Source organism: Ranitomeya imitator, chromosome 2, assembly GCF_032444005.1.
Source record: "Ranitomeya imitator isolate aRanImi1 chromosome 2, aRanImi1.pri, whole genome shotgun sequence".
NCBI lineage: Eukaryota > Metazoa > Chordata > Amphibia > Anura > Dendrobatidae > Ranitomeya > Ranitomeya imitator.
Window position 1 is genome coordinate 765760080 of NC_091283.1, and position 22846 is coordinate 765782925.

Sequence of the window (22846 nt, forward strand, 5' to 3'; positions counted from 1 at the left end):
GGGGGGAAAGCGGACACCCCTGTCTCGTCCCTCTAGCCAATTGTATGGTCCGTGACAACTCCCCGTTTACCCTAACCCTGGCCATCGGCATCGAGTACATTAATTGAATCCATGATATGAACTGCGGTCCAAACCCCATTCTTCGCAACACCTGCCAGAGATACCCCCACTCCACACTATCGAACGCCTTGTGAGCGTCTAAAGATGCAATAACTCTCTGGCCACAGTTATCGGCATTGAATTGCAAGTTCATATACAGCCTTCGTAGATTAATCGCAGTTGACCTATCAGGCATAAAGCCAGACTGGTCTGAGTGTATCAGGCCAGAAATAACACTTGTCAACCTCATCGCCAACACCTTAGCCAGGAGTTTAACGTCGATAGTAAGCAAAGAAATTGGCCGATATGAATCCGGCTGTGTCGGGTCTTTCCCCTCCTTTGGAATCACCACTATTGTGGCCTCCCGCATAGATGCCGGTAGCCTTCCACCATTCGTAGCCTCTTCCAAGACCGCCTTCAATTTAGGGATCAACACTTCCCCAAAGCTTTTATAAATTTCGGCAGGAAATCCGTCTACGCCAGGCGCCTTCCCATTAGCCATCGACTGCAATGCCCGTCCCAGTTCCTCCTCCGTAATGGGAGCCTCCAAATCCTCCCTAGCTGTGTCGCTCAGCCTCGGGAGCTCCAACTCCTCAAGGAACGCCACCGTGTCCTCCATTGACCCATCTACCCGAGAGGAGTATAAGTCTGCGTAAAAATCTGCAAGTGTCTCCAAAATCTCTGAAGTCTCAGAAACAGCAACACCACTCCCAGTCACCAAAGAGTGAACAAAGGAAGTATTTCTCTGGGCAGATGCCACCAGCGACAGCAAATGACCCACTGATTCACCCTCCTGGTAATTGGCCAAATTCATGAATTCCCTCTTCCTTTCAGCCTTACTCAGCAAGACCGCCTCTAGCTGGCTTTGAGCTGCCTTTAACCTTCTCCCAGCCTCCAAAGTACCCATTATTACCATCTCCTCTTCAGCCACCCTCAGCCCATCTATCGCCAACCTCTCTGCCTCTCTCGATTTCTGCTTACACCTGCTAATATCCCTAAACAACAGCCCTCTCAAGTACGCTTTCATGGCTTCCCACACAGTAAGCACATCTACGCTACCCTCATTTATCTCAAAAAATTCCACCAATTCCTTCTTAATCTTCTCCAAGTCTATACTGTGTAGCCAATTAGGGTGAATTTTCCACTCCCTTCTGCTCCCGTTCCGTGTGCCCACTGAACGAAATTCCACTTCAACTGGACTATGGTCTGAGAGAGCCCTAGGTAAATATCTCACGTCCCTTACCATCGTATCCAGTAAATGGTTACCCAGTGCCAGATCAATCCTAGACAAAGTACCATGAGCTGGCGTGTAGCATGAGTACCCCCTCTCCCCGATATGCCTAACTCTCCATAAATCAACCATGCCCACTTCCCCGACATAAGTCCCAAACGTAGTGGTATGTCCCGCCGTCCTATTCTGGGGGTTTTTGTTCTTATCCCTAAAGTCATCACATATATTATTAAGGTCGCCGATAATTAGTAATGGTAACGGTCCCCAGCGCTCTACCCTCTCCAGCACCTCTCTTATCTTCTTGCTTGAGTATGGGGGCGGAATATACATTGCCACTATACACATCAATACTCCATTCATTTTACATTTCACCACCACATACTGACCATCGACATCCTCTTTTACCATTACCTCCTCATACTGCACCCCCGCAGGTATTAACACAGACACACCCCTAGAGTACGTCGAGAAAGTAGAATGATACGCCCTCTGTATCCAGCGCCTATTCAATACGTTTACCCTCTCCCGCACTAAATGTGTCTCCAGCAGACATATCATTGAGACCTTCTGTTCTCGGACATACTGCAGACTTGCCGCCCACCGTGTTTTATCTGCCAGACCTCTCACATTCCAACTCAATATTTTAATACAATCTCCCATCATGTGGCTCATCATTTCTTAAAGTATCCAATTTCCCAAGTATGAGCTGCCCCAACCCTCCCACCCCCCCTGCCCCCTCCCAACTTGCCCCCCTAACCCCCCCAATGTAACGCATTCTTCCTCTCAGCAAGAGTGGGGCTCCACTGCCCACTGCGAACACTCTCCCTTACTTAACCCTCTCCATTCGCGTCCCGCTGCCATAGCAATCACAATTTCCCCCCCAACTTTCACTTTATTGTATCTTAACATTTCAACTTATATTAACATATAGAAAAAGTACCAAACCAGTTCACAGTACCCAGCATAACCCTCCTCCCCCGTACTTAGTAGTTGGTACTGTCCCCTCCGGCCATTCCTTCAATATGGCCCAGCAAAACCCCCAACAGTTGCTCAACTCTTTAACCATTGCTAACGAGCGCAGAACTCTCCTCCATCGACAGAGAAAACAAATCCCAACTGGATCTCGCCGAAATGTCAGTCGCCCATTCCCTTAAGTTTTTTCTCATGAGTATCAAGCCACTGGGTAGCGTCCTCCGGTGTCAGGAAGAAATGTGTCTTATTAAAAGCCACCAGTCTCAGCTTGGCGGGAAACATCACTGAGTACTGCACTCCCAGCTCCCTCAGTCGCCGCTTGACTCCAGTAAACTTCATCCGCTGCTTCTGAACTGCAGCGGAATAATCCGGATGAATGGCAATTTTCTGACCTCCAGCCGTCAGATCCTCCATCTCTCTAGCCTTTCTAAGGATAATGTCTCTGTCCCTGTAGTTCAGTATTTTAGCAAGCATGGTACGGGGATTTGCTCCTGGGGCAGGGGGCTGCGGCGGGACCCTATGAGCCCGTTCAACAGCAAAGACTTTTGTCAACACTGTGCTCCCAATCTTCTCCAGCAGCCAGTTCTCCACAAACTCAGTGGGATTTCTCCCCTCAGTCTTTTCAGGCAGCCCCACTATACGTATATTATTTCTTCTGGATCTATTTTCCAGATCCTCATTTTTGGCAGCGAGCTCGGCTATTGCTTGGGCGAACTTCTTTTCAGCTTTTTGTAGCTTAACTATGTGATCTTCTGCCGTGCTCACCCTCTCCTCCACCACTCCTATACGTTTGTCCATTTTCTGCAGAGCCGCATTAATCTGTGCCGTGTCCCCTTTAACTTCCTGCATCTGCTGGGCCAAGGAGTTCAGGGATTGCTGACATGAAGAGATCAGTGTGATAACATCTCTAAGAGCCGGCTCCTCTCCCTGTGATATGGCTTCAGGTCCCCCACTAGCCCCAGCCATGCTGCCTCTCTCCTTCCCCCTCTGTACCTCATGCTGCTCGGCTGTGCTTGCTTCCTCCTCCTCCTGGTCAGCTCCAGCTCCAGATCCTGGTTCTGCCTCCTCAGCAGCCTCCACTCTGGCATACTGCTGCAGCTTTGCGGCCACCTCCATGCGCCGCTGACATGCGGCGTTCTCCTTCTCGGCGTCCTCCCTAGCATCGGAGCCATCTTGGCTGGCTCCTGCATCGCTGGTGCCAGCGTCTTTCTGCCGCCTCCTGGTCATCGCTGCCGACTCCGGACCTGCTGCTCCGCACCGCTGCACTCTCCGGACCTTCAGCCAGCCGGATTTAGGTGAGTTTACCCGAAAATCGGGGTTAAAGCAGGATTTTTGTCCTTATGGCAGCAGGAGCACTCTTCCCTGCTTCCACTCACATGGCCAGCTAGGACACGCCCCCGGAATTATCACTTCTTAATTTCTTTAACCCATTCCCAACTGGGTGACTTTCTGTTTTTGTGCTTTTTGTTTCCTCTCCTTCCAAGGGCTATAACTTTTTTTTTTTTTTTTTTTTTCTCCCGTTGATATTGCTATGTGAGGTCTTGTGTTTTGGCAGAACCTCTTGTACTCTTTAATGACACCATTAATTTTATCATGTGATCGTACTGGGAGGCAGGAAAAAAATTCTAAGTGTGGCGAAATAGCAAAAATGTGTGCAGAACAAATTGGATATGCTTTGCTCAGTGGGATTACTACGTCATATCTTATTGGTCTATTATGTCTCTTGAGTTATAATTGCTGCAGTGGTCAGACACTTACCTCTGTGTGATGTTTGATACCTATAGTTTGTGTTTAGACATTTTGATGGTGTTCTGTGAATGTGTGTGATATGATATAATATATAAATATAAATATTAATAAATATTATTATATATATATATTTTATTATGTGTGCGAACCTCTATGGTGCATTGTGTACATGTCTGCTAGGTGATTTCTGTGTTGTGTTTTTTGGTGTTCTGTCAACACTTTTTTCATTGGAGATTTCTTTGAAGATATTCTCTTTATCTCATCATGGACACACAATAACCCAAATCATGTATCTTTTTTAAACGTATTTAATGTTCTTTATTTGGTGTCCCATGTAAGGCATTATTATGTTTCATTAGGAAAAGTAAAAAATTATATCTACTAATTTGGTAATTTAAGGTGTTATCTGACATTAAACATAGCAGCTTTCTGTTATGAGCTACTAAAGTAGATTTTAAACCAAAAAGCTGTATAAACTAAAAATCTCCATGGTTAACAAGTGGTCTGTGCACATGGACTTGTTCTAAACATACTAAACCAAAAAACAATACGGCCAGCAAAAATATATACAAATTGATCTAGTCTTTCTCTTTTAATAATAAGAACATAATATAACATTGGGAGAATTGTACAAAGGCAATACTTTTGTGTAAAGCCTACAAATAACTGGCCTGATTCTCTATTACTAAACTGTAAAGAATATCAACCCATTACTGGCGATGAGCGAATGTGCTCCGATAACGTGTTGTCCGAGTATCTTGTTCGTGCTCGTATCAAGCATATTATTTGAGAATACCCAAGATACTCTGATAACGAGCACGTTTTCTCATCACTAACTATTGCATAATATGCTGAGAGTGATAATGGTGTATGCAGACTCATTCCTCTTACGATGATACATTTCTGATTGTTTTCCAATCCTTGCTAGGCCAGTTTTTTTTTTTTTTGTCTATTTTTTTTTTTGTTTAGTATAATAATCCTAAATCGGACAGGGCACACATTAGCTGTTTCTCTTATAAATTGTTTTGTAGTTCTTCTGATCATAGGCAAACCTCTCAGACATATTGTCCCACGAATAAGATTTAGTACGGATATACTGGCCCGAGTATCGTGCCCATAGCAGCACTCCAATATGAAGATAGTTATGGTACAGAGGATTTGTACGTAGCGACACCAAAAATATGCCCAATCTCTGCCATACAAGTCTATGAATAAAATGAAGCAAGTACTGAGTGACGGGCTGAACAAAAGTATGACTAGCGTTGTTTCTGAGAAAACAGCTCATTTCTCACCTTCACTAAATATTAAACTGTGACATCTCTCATTTCTAGAACTGCCACCCACCCGATGACTTCAGAAACTGTAACCATTCCAGACACATATGGGCCATAAATGAGGAGCTCATTCAAAGATGGCTGAGTTACTCATCAGGACGGCTTCCACTAGATATAGTAAAGTAAGCAATGCTGAGCAAAAAAAAAACCCCAACTAATTACGTGGCGTGATGAATGTGACCATTTTTGACATTTTTTTTGTTGTTGTTGCAGTATAAAATTCGCTTTCTCATTTACACACTCAAATTGGAACTTTTGGTGTCATCATAGTAAAAATGCATCTTATGATTCAATCTGGCAAAATACTGATATGGATACATTTTGCAAGTCTGTGCCTATTTGCATGTCTCTTGTTACTTCAGTTGTAAGCTCTGAATAAATTAATATTTTCAGAAATGTAAATACCGTAATAAAACAAGCAATCTGGTAGAATGCAGTGAAAAGGATTTTTTGTTTGTGGGTCACCTGGGCATTACCCATTAGTCCTGGACTGATCATTCTTCTTTTTTTCTGTTTGCCTTAATAGTGAAATTGATAAAGTATTCTCGTCGGCTGCTTGTATAAATGGAAGTTTTCTCTCTACCAGGTGAGTATTGTGTATTGCTTCTCATCGGTTTCCTGTATTGAATGATTTCTGATGGCCGGGGGGCTACACAATGCAAATCTCTACAAAGTGGCTCGTATAGTAAAGGCCTACTTTACAACTACAAATATTCCCCCCTTAAGTGGGTATTCTCATCTTGTATTTCATCGGTAGCCCACTCCTCCCTATTAGAATCCTTTGATGCTTCCGTTGTTACATACATATATATTTATATTTTTTAACCAAATTGACAGATTCTGACGCTAGACTGCAGCAGTTTTCTATCAATATTTGGGAAGCTAATTAGAGTGGAAAACCATTAGGCCTGCACTACTTATCACAAAAAAAGTCAGTAGCAAAATACAGAAAGACAACAAACAAATTTGCAATACGTAAAGGAGTAATACTCAATTATCGATCCTCTGCTGCTTTTGTGCTGATGTTTCCTTGGTTTGCTGCCGGTCTCTGCTCATCCAGTTCCAGCTATGTTGTTTTCACAGTGACTTCAGTGGTGTCAACATGTCAATGCTAAAGCCAGAGATTGGCTGAAGCTGTCATGTGTCAAAATTCTTCACTGGATCCCGGTAATCAGAGATCATCGGGGAACCAGGGAAGTGATGGCACAGGAGCAGCAAGATTACGAAGGTAAGTAGGACGACTTTTTGTTACTTTTTTGTTACTTTTTACTGTTTTTTCAGTTAAAGGGGTTTTCCCCACGAACAAAAGTTCATTTTAAGCAATAGATCTTGAATAATAATTTTCACAATTGGATGTGTTTAAATAAGATGTTCCTGTGCTGAGATAATCTTATAAATGTGCCCCTGCTGTGTACTGTGTAATGGCTGTCTGACCGTACAGGAACATGGTGTGATCATATCACAGCTCCTGGGGAGGGGAGAAAGAAAAAGAGTATACAGACAGGACAGCAGGGGATCACAGCTGATTCTTTCTGTGAGGTAAAACATTTCCCTGCCTGTTTTCAAACCAATATTTTGCTTCAAAGAGTAATTTGTAATCCCCTGCTGTCCTGTCTGTATTCCTCCCCAGGAGCTGTGATATGATCAGACCATGTCCCTGTACTGTCAGACACAGACATTACACAGTACACAGCAGGGGCACATTTATAAGATTATCTCAGTACAGGAACATCTTATTTAAACACCAATTGTGGAAGTTATTATTTCAGGATCTATTGATTAAAATCAAGTTATGTTCGTGGGAAAACCCCTTTTAAAGTGGTTATTCGTGTTTTTTTTTTCTTTTCTTTTTTTTTTTTCCCATGGTCAAAGCACTTACCAGCACTTGTCTTTGTTGCCCTGGGCCAATTTGTGAACTGTGAGCAGTCATAGTCCTGCCTGCCATTTGCATCTCTTTTTCTGCCGCTCTGCTCTGTCAATGGGTAATGCTGCCAAATATTAAAGAACTTGTCCACTATTTGGACAACCCCTTATTAAATTAAAAAAAAATATTCCCCTTGTAAAATAAAAGCTACCTATACTATTCTCTGGGACAGTCATCATTCCAGTGATGTTGGCGCTGTGTCTGCTGGCCCTCATGTGACTTTACTATCAGCGGCCACTGATGGGCTGCAGCGTTCACATTTCAGATGGATAAAACTGGTGACTTTGGACTGGGGAACTTTGAACATTGCAGCCCATCAGTAACAACTGATAGGCTGCAGCTGTCATGTGACATAACAATATGACCACTAGAATGGTGCTGGTCCCAGAGGCCAGTGCTGATATGTTGTTTTTATTTTGCACTTGTAGAATTACCCAGGTTCACAGAAGTCTTTTTACTTTAACTGTGTGTGGTTAAATACTTTGTTTTCTACTGATATACAGTTGTGCTCAAAAGTTTACAAACCTGGCAGAATTTTTGCTTTCCTGGCCTTTTTTCTGAGAATATGAATGATAACACCAAAACATTTTCTCCACTCATGGTTAGTGGTTGGGTGAAGCTATTTATTGTCAAACTACTGTGTTTTCTCTTTTTAAATCATAATGACAACCCAAAACATCCAAATGACCTGATCAAAAGTTCACATACCCCATTTCTTAATACTGTGTATTGCCCCCTCTAACATCAATGACAGCTTGAAGTCTTTTGTGGTAGCTGTGGATGAGGTTCTTATTTTCTGGTAAAGCTGCCCACTCTTCTTGGCAAAAAGCCTCCAGTTCCTGTAAATTAATGGGCTGTCTAGTATGAACTGGGCGCTTGAGATCTCCCCAGAGTGGCTCAATGATATTGAGGTTAGGAGACTGAGATGGCCACTCCAGAATCTTCACTTTGTTTGGCTGTAGCCAATGACAGGTCGACTTGGCCTTGTGTTGTCATTTTGGAATGCCGATCCTATAAAAAAGTCGGGGTCGGCCGAAACTCGAAACCCAATGCAGTGCATTGGGTTTCCAATGGTTCCCAGGGTCTGAAGGAGCGGAAACTCTCCTTCAGGCCCTGGGATCCATATTTAAGTGTAAAATAAAGAATTAAAATAAAAATATCGCCATACTTACCCTCTGACGCGCCCTGGTACTAACCGGGAACCTTCCTTCCTTCGAATCAGCCTTCCAGGACCTTGCGGTGACGTCGCGGCTTGTGATTGGTCGCGCGGCCGCCCATGTGACCGCTCGCGCGACCAATCACAAACCGCGACGTCACCGCGACGTCACCGAAGGTCCTGGAAGGGCTGATTCTTAGGAAGGAAGGCTGCCGGAAAGAAGCAGGGCGCGTCCAAGGGTGAGTATACTCCTATTAGGTATATACTCACCCTCGGACGCGCCCTGCTTCTTTCCGGCAGCCTTCCTTCCTAAGAATCAGCCCTTCCAGGACCTTCGGTGACGTCGCGGCTTGTGATTGGTCGCGCGAGCGGTCACATGGGCGGCCGCGCGACCAATCACAAGCCGCGACGTCACCGCAAGGTCCTGGAAGGCCGATTCAAAGGAAGGAAGGTTCCCGGTTAGTACCAGGGCGCGTCAGAGGGTAAGTATGGCAATATTTTTTATTTTAATTCTTTATTTTACACTTAAATCTGAATTCCGATACCAATTCCCGATTATCTTAAACATATCGGGAATCGGTATCCGAATTCCGATTCCAGATTCAGAAGATCGCCGACTTCATGGCCGACCCCACACAGGGGTCGGGTTTCATGAAACCCTACTTTGCCAAAAGTCGGCGACTTCTGAAAATTGCCGACCCGTTTCGCTCAACCCTAGTAATTACTAGCCAGTGCTATAATCTCTAAATTAGTAGGAAGAGATAAATATTAAGAACAGGTAAACCTATAAATAAATTAGTGCAACAATCAGTACAAAAAATCCCCAGCGTCTATGTGATATTTAAGTAAATGGGGCTAAATGTGCCACACATAACAACAAACATAGCGTCTGAGTATGGCCATCTTGTGGACACGTCTAATACAAAGCACTCATTTACCAAATAGAGTAGAAAAGATCCAGGAGTCCACCACACCCGACGCGCGTTTCGCAATTAAATGCTTCGTCCAGGGACCCTGCCCGCGAGGGCTCACAATCTACGTTATCATTCATATTCGATCGACCAAACCGCTGCATGACCATCTCTACCCTCACCTACTGTATTCTCACCCATCCCTTGTAGATTGTGAGCCCTCGCGGGCAGGGTCCTCATTCCTCCTGTACCAGTTATGACTTGTATTATTTAAGATTATTGTACTTGTTTTCATTATGTATACCCCTCCTCACATGTAAAGCGCCATGGAATAAATGGCGCTATAACAATAAATAATAATAATAATAATAATAATAATATTCTCTGAAAAAAGGCCAAGAAGGAAAAATTTCTGCTGGGGTATGTAAACTTTTGAGCACAACTGTAAAGCTAAAATATCTGAGTTATGATTGTTCATCATCATGCATAGACGTAATGCCCCCCCTCCCTCCCCCCCCAAGAAAGAAAGAAAGAGAAAAAAATTGATAGCTCCCCCATTGGGCTTATATCTCTGCAACGGAAAGGAAAAATTAAAAAGTAAAAACATTCAGCTTTGTATCAACTATTCCACGATGTGGCCAGCTTAACATGTTCAAACTTTAATAAGTTGATTCTTCTAATTGGTATTATGACTTTTTAGCAATAATGATCATTACCGAACAAGTGCCAAGTTCTCAGGGATAGATCTGAATGCTGCCAGACTCCTTTTTCACAAGTTATTGGATTCTGCACCACCACAAATTGTACAGCAGGTAAGTTTGTAGTTAAAGGGATTATTCATCCATGTCCCAGAATCCTCAAAAATTAAAAGCTTGATTCCCATGTTACCCACTGGTCTCCATTCTTCACTTCCAACCAGATGGGAATTTGACCGCTGCAACTAATTACTGGCTGTACCTGTGATCAACTTGTCACTCTGCATAAATGCAAAATAAAGTAGCTCACTAATTTAGGGTATGTGCACATGCAGAAAGAAGCTCTGCGGATTTTTCCGCAGCGGATTTTAGAAATCCGCAGATAAAAGGCACTGCGTTTTACCTGCGGATTTACCTGTGCATTTACCACGGATTTCCCGAAGATTTTGTGCGGATTCCACCTGCGGTTTTACACCTGCGGATTATGGAGCAGGTGTAAACCGCTGCGGAATCTGCACAAAGAATTGACATGCTGCGGAATGTAACCTGCAGCGTTTCCGCATGTTTTTTTCCGCAGTGGATTGCGTTTTCCATAGATTTACATTGTACTATAAATGCATGGAAAGCTGCTGCGGATCCGCAGGAAAATCTGCAACGTGTGCACATAGCCTAAGAGTATCTGCACACGATGCAGATTTAGTGCAGAACTGCAGCAGAGTTTTCTGCAGCAGAAACGCTGCAGAACTGCGTTGTGATTTACAGTACAATGTAAATCAATGTGAAAAAAAAAAAGCTGTGCACATGGTGCAGAAAAATCTGCGCAGAAACGCTGCAGATTTCAAAGTGCATGTCACTTCTTTTGTGCAGTTCTGCAGCGTTTCTGCACCCTCCATAATAGAAATCCATTGGTAAACGCATCAAAAACGCACCTGCGGATTCTGCCAGGAGATGCAGATTTAGTGCAGATTTTATGCAGAAAATTCTGCACCAAATCTGCATCGTGTGCACATACCCTTATTGTTTGTTTTTTCTTTTAAAACTTGTTTCAGAGTGATTACTCATCTAACCTGTTGCATGTCCGCACAGACTGACGTGACAGGTAGCTTCACTTCTTTCTTTGGGTGTCGTTGATGTGTATGAATGGGCTAGCTGTCAGGCTCAGTTCTTAGCTTCGCAATACCCTTTCTCCATCATTACTAATGCAGAGAGAGCACATGACAAAAGGAGAAGGCTGGCTTGGCTTATGATCTGAGCCCGACAGCTAGCCCCTTCAGAGGTCATCAACACACAGGATGTTTCAACTGTGACTACGCTTCAGTTTACAGACTTTCCAGAATTTCTGGTCAATGTTTCCGCTGGTATAATCAGGCCATCCGGGAAATTGTAAGCTTTTATTACCTTAGTAAGTTGCTTTATTTTCCAATACATTTGAATTCAATAGATCACATATATATTTTTGCCATTGAACAACCCTTTTAGAATGGTTGGTTGTTTTTAAATCGCATAAGTTTCTACTTCCCACGTTCTTTAAAGGGAATCTTTCAGTAGGATCAACCTTCCTATGCCTCTTATATGGACATAAAGGTGATATAGAAAGTTATATAGTCACGTAGGTTGAAACAAGTCGTCAGTCCATCATGTTCAACCTTTCTCCATTATTTATATATCTTCTATCCTTCCTAAGCCGCCAAAATGGGCTTGTAGTTCATAGAAAGGTGAATAAAATGATACCTTCATATCTGCGATACAATGTCTTATTTCAGAGAGCTTTACATTTTTCTTAGTACGTAAATGAGCTTTTAAGAGCTATGGGCCGGACATACTGTAGATCTCCCTGAGAATCTGCCTCCAGGGATTATTTTAAATGAAAGGGGTCGTAAAAAAGAGTGTGAGACATGTAATGACTGATGTCTGCTCTCCTGATCTTCATATGTACGTAAGGTGTATTAAAGGGATTGTACACTACTGTTGTAAAATAGTAACCCATATACTCTCCACCGGTGACGTCTGCCCTGGCTCTTCTGGGGATCGCGTAACATTATTATGTCACACGATCCCTGGGGTCAATCAGCGCTGGCTTCACTCTCCCCGCTTTCAGACAAATCGCATACATCCAGAGCAAATGACAGCTGCTGCTGCTCTCCCATTTCCTTTCCATCCTACCCCATATTCCTGCCCGATCTGTCTGCATTCTGTCCCTCGTGTCTGCATTCTGTCCCTCGTGTCTGCATTCTGTCCCTCGTGTCTGCATTCTGTCCCTCGTGTCTGCATTCTGTCGCTCGTGTCTGCATTCTGTCGCTCGTGTCTGCATTCTGTCGCTCGTGTCTGCATTCTGTCGCTCGTGTCTGCATTCTGTCGCTCGTGTCTGCATTCTGTCGCTCGTGTCTGCATTCTGTCGCTCGTGTCTGCATTCTGTCCCTCGTGTCTGCATTCTGTCCCTCGTGTCTGCATTCTGCCCCTCGTGTCTGCATTCTGCCCCCGTGTCTCCAATCCTGCTCACGTCCTTGTGTCTCCATGCTGAAACATTGCGGCTTGCCGTTTTCAATAAAAGAAAACTTTCTTCTTACCTGGCCACGCTCCTGCGGCGAAGATCCCTCCCGGCGATGCGCGCTGACGTCAGCCGCCAGCTCCGATTCGCTGGCGGCTTTAACCATTGCCTTGCGGGCCAGGAAGGCAAACTGAACATGCGTCTCGGACGCAGGTTCAATTACCGATAGAAGCCGCCTGCCCCCGGGGCCTGTTGAGCAGAAGAGATGGGGCCTGATGCGGGCCCCCTCTGCCCACCGGGCCCCATACGCCAGTCAGGGCTGTAATGCCCTGATGGCGGCCCTGATACGTCACAGAGAAAGTTTCTGGAAGGGGAAGGACGGAGCAGCTGGGTCAGGAGATGGAGGGGAATGATAAATGCAGAGAAAAGAGACTTCCTGTTTCTACATAGAGCAGAGAAAACGGAAGAATTAGCTGGGTAGAAGGGAAAAATTTGCAATAAGTACACAGTGCTATATCATATGATTACAATATACTAAGTGGAAAAAACTTTGATAGTGCAGCTCTGAGGCTGGAGTCACACTTACCGTATAAAAAATCGGTCCGATTTTGACGGCTGAGAATCGCACAAATGTTCCCAAACAGTAATCCATATATAATCCATTTGCAATGCAAGGATGTGATTTCCTCGCATCTAGTAACAGTGTGTCATCTGTATGGCATCTGTATGCAATGCGATTTTAACATGAGCTTTTACATGCAGCAGTTCTCTCTATGTAAAAGCTCATGTTAAAATCACATTGCATACGGATGCCATACGGAGGTCACACCGATGGTCTGTGTGGTGTACGAGTTTTTCTCGCACCGATAGACCCATAGAAAACAACAGATGGGAGCTGCCTGTCATGGTTCACGGGGAGGATACCTTTATCATCTCCACCACTCACACCAATTTGTCATGAACCGGGGTTGTTTGGTTGCCCCTGATTCTTTCTGAAGGGGATTTATCTATATCCCACCACTTCCCAGTTCCGGTTTGGAACCTGCAGCTTTCTGGCACCCCTTTTACCCTCAGGTCAGACCAGGTACTGCACCTAGAATAACTAGTCGCCAGAAAGGCTGCCTTACTTTGTTCTGTCTAATGGGCACACTGCAGCGATATAACTACTCCCACTCAGGAGGCGGGAACAATAATTATCAGTGCCACTGTCTCTACAAAGCCTCCCAAACGCACAGAACAAATCCGCTGCCACCAGCTCCGATTTCTTATTATTTAACGGGTCCGGAGCCAGCCCAGATTAGTAGCGTAATTCACTTCAGAGGATGTGACCGTACGTTATAGAGCAAGAAGAGACAAAGATAGTAATTTTATATTTTACTCCAAAAAAGGTAGGCAGTGTTTACAGAAGTAATAAAAGATATTATAATGAAGACAAGTATCGTATGTACAGTACAATTACAAATAAAATGGGATTAAAGTTGAAAAAAACATTTCGTTCAGATCATTTCATCTCATGGTTGACCATGTGCTGTGGGGGATGGGCAAACATATTTCCAGATGCATTACACCCCTGTCTCGCAGCTAGACCCAGGACAAAAGACACTGGAAGACTGATGTCCCGCTTGGTTATCTCCCTGCCCAAAACCAAGGCACTCCCCCGGTCGTGACCACACTGGCTGAATCCTCCCCTTTCTTAGTTATAACAAACCATTTTTATACATAGCTCGCTGTATGAACCTCGTATATGAACGACACAATGATCAGGATGTTCACCACGTCAGGGGAGTTCTTTTAAGTGTAAACACGGCGTAGTTACACGACCTGACTACGGAGAAACCCACTCCTTGCACTCGTTGGGTTTAGCTTCTAGCGATTTCAGTGAGTTATAGATCTCTCGATGGACATCCGGAATATATAATCCTTATATCTCTAGCCCGTATCAGTGGCAATATATATAACCTTAAAAGAACAATAGAGTACCATGCAGTTTCTGTACCAGTTTTGGCTGGTATTAGGCAGCAGGGGGAATGAGGAGTTTAAGGAATCTGGCTTTTGCAGCACCAAGCCATGAATATTTCTCCTTCGCCTCATTGGGGGACACAGGACTGCGGGTGTATGCTTCTGCCGCCAGGAGGCTGACACTAAGTAAACTTAAAAAAAAAAATTAGCTCCTCCTCCATCGTATACACCCTGACACTGGCTACCAGAGACTCCAGTTCATGCTTAGTGTCTCAAGGAGGCACATCTCTGGGTCCTGGATCGATGGACCCGATTTTTCAACATCTTTGGATTGAAGGGGCGACGGACCTTTTTGAGGGTCCGATCTCCCCAAACCATCAACGGGCAAGTACGTGCGATTTTCTCCACGTATCCTTACCCGCGACGTGGGATTCTTCACCGGACTTAGCCCTGACCACCCTGAGGTACCTAGACTCCAGGCTGTACAGGTGCCCATAAGATGTCCGTGTGTTCCCCCCTGAATTCTACACCCCTGCGGTGTTAGCTGGGGTGGTGGACGGTCCCTTTCCTTATCCTGGGGATAATGGAGATAGGGTTCCTGCACAGTCATTGGTTCTACCCCTCGATAGTGCGGTATGATGGGGGGGCTCCTGGCATTACCTGCGGGGTCCGGCGGCTGTGTCCTCCGGGAGTGCGGTGCCTTTTTTTCAGCACTGCTGAGGCCGGCGTCTTGGTGTGGCGGCGCTGCGGCGTGGTCCGGCGCTGCTGCGTTGGGACTGCTGCGCTGCGGTGTGATCCGGCGCTGGGGCGTTGGATCTGTGGCGCTGCGGCGTTGTCCGGCGCTGTGGCGTTATGTCGGGCGACGCTGTGGCGCAGCTACGCTGCAGCGTGGTCCGGCGGCGCGCGGCGTTAGGATCAGCGCCGCTGTCCCCCCAGAGGCATCGGCTCTGCCTGGCCGCTTCGGGCGTGGAGCAGCTTCCTGGAGCCGGGACTTCCGGCCATCGGACCGCGCTGTGGGGCTCCGCCCCTTCCGGCGCGTCACTTCCGGTTCCGGCTCTCCTCGCTCTAAGGGGGGAAAAATTGAGGCCCCGGCTTCGGGCCTGCTCCAGGCCGCAGCATCGTTTGGCGGTCCCTCCCCCCTAAGGCCTGCTATGCATATAAGACAGCGCTTTTGGGCTCAGCATCATGCTTTGAGGATCCATCTCGGTACTCGTGGGGACACAGGACTGGGGTAAGTGCTTCTCCCTCCATCTGGCTGAAGCATTCCTTTTTTCCCAGTCTCTGGCCCTGGGTATAGCATTACGGATCATTATGTCTAGAAGGGTTAAGACTCACACGGTTCTTTTTACCAGTTGTGTATCTTGTAGTGCCCTTTTTCCGCACGCCCAAAGTAATCGCCTCTGTGAGGCCTGTGACCCTGAACATGTCCAGGAGCCCCCCCCCCTGCCAGTCCTCCAGTAGTCTCTCCAGCTCCGGTCCCTCAGCCAGATGCTGTGGTAGCTCCTCCGGAATGGGTCACGTCCTTGTCACAATCCATGGCGTCCCTTACTGAAGCGATCAAATCACTGCAGACCCCGGCGGTCGGGACCGGTAATTCGCCTGTCTCAGAGAGGGCCTCGGGGTCTCAGGAGTCTGCGGCCTGCAGGGGGTGCGCTCTCACTCGACAGACGCATGGAAAGCGGATTCGCAAAGCGTCTCCCAGGCACTCAGGTGCTTCCGCATCCTGGAGTTCCGTATCTCGCTCTCCTTCCCCTGCAGAAAGCGGTGAAGTTGAGACTGACTACGAGTCAGAAGGGTCTCTTAATTTTGATAAACCTGGGTTTCAGGAGTCAGTAGACAGCCTAATTGAAGCTGTCAATCAGTCTTTGGGGATAGAAGACGAGCTCGTCTCTTCCTCTGATCATAAGGTCTCATTTAAGCGGTCTAAACGGGCCCATAGGGTTTTTTCCTCTCATCCTGAGTTCGAGGACCTCATTCGACGCAATAGGGAGCACCCGGACAAACGCTTTTCAGGGCAAAGGGCTCTGAAGGCTAGGTATCCTTTTGCTTCGGAACTTTGTAGTGATTGGGCAGAAAATCCTTCTGTAGATCCTCCAGTGTCCCGTTTAGCCTCTAACACGTTACTATCTCTCCCTAATGGCTCATCGATTAAGGATCCTACGGATCGTCTTATAGAGAGCTTGGCTCGTTCCGTCTTTGAGGCCTCAAGCTCAGCAATTTTTCCTTCTTTTGCGGCAACCTGGGTTGCCAGGGCTATGATATCTTGGTCTGACTCGTTATCTAAGGCTCTCCAGGAAGGTAATGTGTCAGCAGAATTGGCTGAAATGTCTTCTCAGGTAGCTATGGCTGGTAGCTATCTGATTAACGCATCTCTGGATGCGGCAGATTGTGCTTCCTCGGCTGCTTCTAATGCTAGAAGGGCCCTTTGGTTAAGGTCCTGGCGGGCTGATTCTACCTCTAAGAAATCTCTTACATCCCTGCCGTATCAGAGTGGTCGTTTGTTCGGAGAAAAGCTGGATCAGCTCATTTCTGACTCCACAGGAGGGAAAAGTAAATTCCTTCCTCAGCAGAGGGCCAGACAGCCTTTTCGGCGCCATTTTCAGGCTCGCTTTAGAACCTTTCGCTATGTCAGATGGGCCCCAGCATCAGGTTCTCCTGCGCAGGGTCGGCCCAATCAGGACCGAGACGGTCGGACCCCTTATTCGGCCAGTCAGGGGGGAAGAATGCGTCCCCAGTCTTCTAGATCTAGAGGATCTAGGACGCAAAGATTTTCGGCCAAGTGACTGGAGGCCTCTTCCGGGCATCTCCAAAAGGGTAGGCGGACGTCTACTTTTATTACGCCAGGTCTGGCTTCAGGTAATCCACGACCAGTGGGTGGCAGAGCTCATATCTTCAGGTTACAAAATAGAGCTGGTCTGCCTTCCTCCTCCCCGGTTCTTCCCATCCCGTCTTCCCAAGTGCAAATCTCTTCGTCAAAGCTTGTTCAATTCCATAGAGTCTCTCTGTATCTGCGGTGTCATTTCTCCTGTTCCAAAGGAAGAAAGATTCCAGGGCTTTTATTCCAATCTTTTTGTAGTGCCCAAAAAGGATGGAGCAGTGAGGCCTATTCTAGATCTCAAACTCTTAAACAAGTTTGTCCGCGTTCGACACTTTCGGATGGAGTCTCTGCGGTCGGTCATCGCCTCTCTGGAAAAGGGAGAATTTTTGGCCTCAGTAGACATTCAGGATGCTTATCTTCATATTCCCATCTTTCCGCTCCATCAAAGATTTCTCCGGTTTGCCGTAAACAATCTACACTTCCAGTTCACGGCATTACCTTTCGGACTGGCTTCCGCTCCCAGGGTGTTCACAAAAGTCATGTCGACTGTGGTGTCCATTCTGCACTCCCGAGGTATAGTTGTCTTGCCATACCTAGACGATCTGCTGATCAAGGGTCCGACATTTCAGTCTTGCAAGGAAAATGTCGACATCACTCTGGACACCCTTTCCCGTCTAGGTTGGTTGGTAAATTTAAGGAAGTCATCTCTACGGCCGTCTCGAAAAATCTCTTTCTTAGGCATGACCTTCGACACCTCTCAAGCCTTAACTATCCTTCCCCAGGACAAGGTCCTAGCCCTTCGGCGGGAAGTGAGGAACCTTCTACAACCATACCCTCATACGGTTCGGTCCGGGATGAGGGTGTTAGGAAAGATGGTTGCAACCATAGAGGCGGTTCCGTTTGCACAGTTTCATCTTCGACCCCTCCAACGTGCAATCCTATCAGCATGGAACAAAAATCCTCTCTCTCTCAACCGCAATTTTCGGTTGTCTTTTCAGACCAGACAGGCTCTCGCTTGGTGGCTAAACAGCTCATGTCTTCTCAGGGGGAAGCCCTTTCCCCCAACCAATTGGCTAGTGGTCACAACAGATGCCAGTCTCCTGGGTTGGGGAGCAGTGTTCTTCCATCACACAGCTCAGGGACGCTGGTCTCCTTGGGAATCAGAACTCCCCATCAATATCTTAGAGATTCGAGCGGTCCGGCTAGCCTTGTTACGTTTTCACCATCTTCTGGCGGGTCGCCCTGTCCGGATTCAGTCGGACAACGCTACAGCGGTAGCCTACATATATCACCAGGGGGGCACCCGCAGCAAGGCAACCATGCAGGAGGTAAAACTGATTCTACTCTGGGCGGAGAGAAATCACTCTGTGATCTCAGCGGTCCACATTCCGGGCGAAGAAAACTGGGCGGCAGATTTCCTAAGCCGTCAGGGTCTAGCCTCCGGGGAATGGTCTCTCCACCCCGAGGTTTTTTTGCAGATATGCCATCTTTGGGGAACTCCAGACGTGGATCTAATGGCGTCCAAGGTGAATGCCAAGGTGCCCAGTTTTGTCTCTCGGTACCGAGATCCCCAGGCTATCGCCGTGGATGCGCTGGTACTGTCTTGGAACCAATTTCATCTCTATCTGTTCCCTCCTCTGGCACTGCTCCCAAGAGTAATCAAGAAGATCAAATCAGAGAGAGTGCCGGCCATCCTGATCGCTCCGGATTGGCCACGACGGACGTGGTATGCAGACCTGGTACAACTTCTAGCCGGGGTTCCTTGGCGGCTCCCCGATCGGCCAGATCTTCTATCTCAAGGGCCGATCTACCACCAGAACTCAGAGGTCCTACGTTTGACGGCCTGGCCGTTGAATCTTGGATTTTAACTCAGGCTGGTTTTTCTCAAGAAGTGGCTGATACCTTGATCAGTGCACGTAAGTCCGTTTCGGCCAGGATTTATTATCACACTTGGAAGGTGTTTCTTTCCTGGTGTAGAGAACGCGGGCTGCCCCCTTTGCGTTTCTCCGTTCCTAACATTCTAGCCTTCCTTCAAGCAGGTCTGGATTCTGGGCTGGCTCCGAGTACCCTTAAAAGGCAGGTTTCGGCTTTATCAGTACTTTTTCAACGCAGGATTGCTCCTAATCGTCAAGTCAGGACTTTTTTCCAAGGAGTCGCTCATAAGGTCCCTCCTTATAAGACTCCTTTGGAAGCTTGGGACCTTAATCTGGTCTTAAGGGCTTTACAGGACGCTCCTTTTGAGCCTCTTCAAGAGGTTTCTTTGATGTTTCTCTCTTGGAAAGTTGTATTTTTAGTGGCCATAACGTCCATAAGACGGGTATCGGAGCTGGCAGCTCTTTCTTGTCGTCCTTCTTTTTTGCGATTTCATCAGGACAAGGTGGTGCTCAGACCAGCTCCATCCTTTTTGCCGAAGGTTGTTTCATCATTTCACATTAATGAAGATATTGTTCTGCCCTCTTTTTGTCCGGCACCTACGCACCGTGTAGAAAAGGCTCTCCATACGTTGGATCTGGTGAGGGCTCTGAGGAGGTACGTTTCCCGTACGGCCCCCTTTCGCCAGACGGATGCTCTGTTTGTCCTTCCGCAGGGTCGCAGGAAGGGATGCGCGGCTTCAAAATCTACCCTGGCCAGATGGATAAGGGCGACCATTCAGGAGGCTTATCGCTCCATGGGCATGACGGTTCCGGCCGGAATCAAGGCTCATTCGACTAGAGCAGTGGGGGCTTCCTGGGCCGTTCGGCACCAGGCCTCAGCAGAACAGGTTTGCAAGGCTGCGACCTGGTCTAGTCTGCATACATTTGTCAAACATTATAATGTCCATTCCCAGACCTCTGCAGATGCAAGTCTGGGTAGAAGAATTCTTCAAGCGGCAGTGGCGCATTTATAGGCAAACATTATCTGGATGTCTTTTTCTGGTGAGTGATTTTTTCCCACCCAGGGACTGCTTTAGGACATCCCACAGTCCTGTGTCCCCCAATGAGGCGAAGGAGAAATAGGGATTTTTGGTTACTCACCGTAAAATCCTTTTCTCCAAGACGCTCATTGGGGGACACAGCTCCCTCCCTGGTAGCCTTATGGCTGCTTTGGTTATATCTGATTACATTAGTCAGTAGGATCTTTTCTAGACATAAAGTTTCTGTATTTATGCTGTTATATTATTTTTTGTGTTTTCTTTTGTTCTCCTACTGCTTTTTGCACCAAGCTGGAGTCTCTGGTAGCCAGTGTCAGGGTGTATACGATGGAGGAGGAGCTAATTTTTTTTTTAAGTTTACTTAGTGTCAGCCTCCTGGCGGCAGAAGCATACACCCGCAGTCCTGTGTCCCCCAATGAGCGTCTTGGAGAAAAGGATTTTACGGTGAGTAACCAAAAATCCCTATTTTTCAGGCTGACACACTGGTCTCACATTACAACAATACAGCTGCCAGGCACAGGAAACTGCAGCTGAGAGCTCTGTATGTGTAACTGAAGTAATCAGAACTTCTTCCTATTTCCTGACACTGCCCCATAGATTAACATTGGTCCGAGTGCTATGCGATTTTTTTTTTTTTTTTCGCTCATAGCACTCGTCCGTATTCCTCTCTAGTGTGACTCTGGTCTTAAATAAGTACTCCTATGTGTGTTTTTTTTTAAAAAAAGTTGTTGCAATATCAAAATAGTTTTTGCACTAAGAAAGTTGAGACTAAGAGGACCTGTTACCAGGTCATGTGTTGACAGATTTTGTTCTTTTTTTATTTTTTTATTTCCATTGGCCTCCTGGGTGCTCTTTTTTTCTCCTCATTGGGGGACACAGACCATGGGTGTATGCTGCTGCCAATAGGAGGCTGACACTAAGTGATACAAAAAAAAGTTAGCTCCTCCCCTGCAGTATACACCCTCCTGCTGGCTCTCAGCTCCTCCCCTGCAGTATACACCCTCCTGCTGGCTCTCAGCTCCTTCCCTGCAGTATACACCCTCCTGCTGGCTCTCAGCTCCTCCCCTGCAGTATACACCCTCCTCCTGGCTCTCGGCTCCTCCCCTGCAGTATACACCCTCCTGCTGGCTCTCAGCTCCTCCCCTGCAGTATACACCCTCCTGCTGGCTCTCGGCTCCTCCCCTGCAGTATACACCCTCCTGCTGGCTCTCGGCTCCTCCCCTGCAGTATACACCCTCCTGCTGGCTCTCTGCTCCTCCCCTGCAGTATACACCCTCCTGCTGGCTCTCGGCTCCTCCCCTGCAGTATACACCCTCCTGCTGGCTCTCGGCTCCTCCCCTGCAGTATACACCCTCCTGCTGGCTCTCCGCTCCTCCCCTGCAGTATACACCCTCCTGCTGGCTCTCTGCTAACCAGTTCTTGCTTAGTGTCTGTAGGAGGCACATGGGTCTGTTTCAGACCCCAACGTTTTTATTTTATTGTTTACTTTTCTGTAAATTTTTATTTTTTAATTAACGGAGTGAAGGGGGCGACGGTTCCTTTCAAGGTTCCGATCTCCCCCGAACCATCAACAGGCGAGCACGGCGAGTATTCCTCTCCGTACCCTCTCCTGCGACGTGGGAAGCCATGCCTGAGCTCACTGATCTCCCCACACCAGCAGCAGGCGACCACATGGAGTGTCGCCTCCATGTATCCTCTCCTGGAGCCAGGCCTAATGCCGGACAACTGGCCCTGTCCACCCGGACTGATCTCCGTGGCTGTACAGAGGCCCCTCTCTATGGCGTCCGAGCAGCCCCCACTGTCCCACCACTGTGAAAGCGGATGGCACAAGGAGGCGGACGGGTCCTCTCCACCTCCCTAACAAACGGATGATGGATTGAGGTTTATCCCTGCACCGTCCACGCTGCACAGAACAGCGCTGAAACCCCCATCCGCGGCGGCTCCATGCCGGGACGCGCACCAATGGTGAGTGGATCCATCTTCAGTGGGATATTCACATGCTGACAGGCAGCCTCAGCCACTTCCCTGTGGCTCACCTCTCTGAGGTAACGCTCTGGATGGCTGCAAAAATTTAGTCCCCGCCTTCGGCCGATTTGTAGGCCGCATCCTGGAAGTCTTGCCTGGAACGACCCACTGGTGACGTCCGCCGGCTACAGAAACTTAGGCCCTGGCTTGGGCCTATTCAACATCGTGTCTGTGGCTCCGCCGCCCAAATTGGCGCTTCTCGCTCACCAGCTCACACTGGGGTGACAGTATTTTTGCATTAACCCCTTCCCGACCTTTGACGCATACGCTGCGTCATGAAAGTCGGTGCCATTCCGACCCATGACGCAGCATATGCGTCATGGAAAGATCGCGTCCCTGCAGGCCGGGTGAAAGGGTTAACTCCCATTTCACCCGATCTGCAGGGACAGGGGGAGTGGTAGTTTAGCCCAGGGGGGGTGGCTTCACCCCCTCGTGGCTACGATCGCTCTGATTGGCTGTTGAAAGTGAAACTGCGAATCAGAGCGATTTGTAATATTTCACCTAAAAAACTGGTGAAATATTACAATCCAGCCATGGCCGATGCTGCAATATCATCGGCCATGGCTGGAAACAC

The 22846-nt window shown here is 47.2% G+C and overlaps 1 protein-coding gene across 2 annotated transcripts in view; it reads left to right on the forward strand.

Moving 5' to 3' along the window:
* HERC4 (HECT and RLD domain containing E3 ubiquitin protein ligase 4) overlaps positions 1–22846 on the forward strand; it is a 152460-nt gene that overhangs the window by 41763 nt on the left and 87851 nt on the right. For both annotated transcript variants that reach the window (XM_069753442.1, XM_069753443.1), the window contains exons 10-12: positions 5383–5507; positions 5912–5971; positions 10077–10188. In XM_069753442.1, the coding sequence (XP_069609543.1) occupies positions 5383–5507; positions 5912–5971; positions 10077–10188 (297 nt within the window). The remainder of the gene's footprint in view (positions 1–5382; positions 5508–5911; positions 5972–10076; positions 10189–22846) is intronic.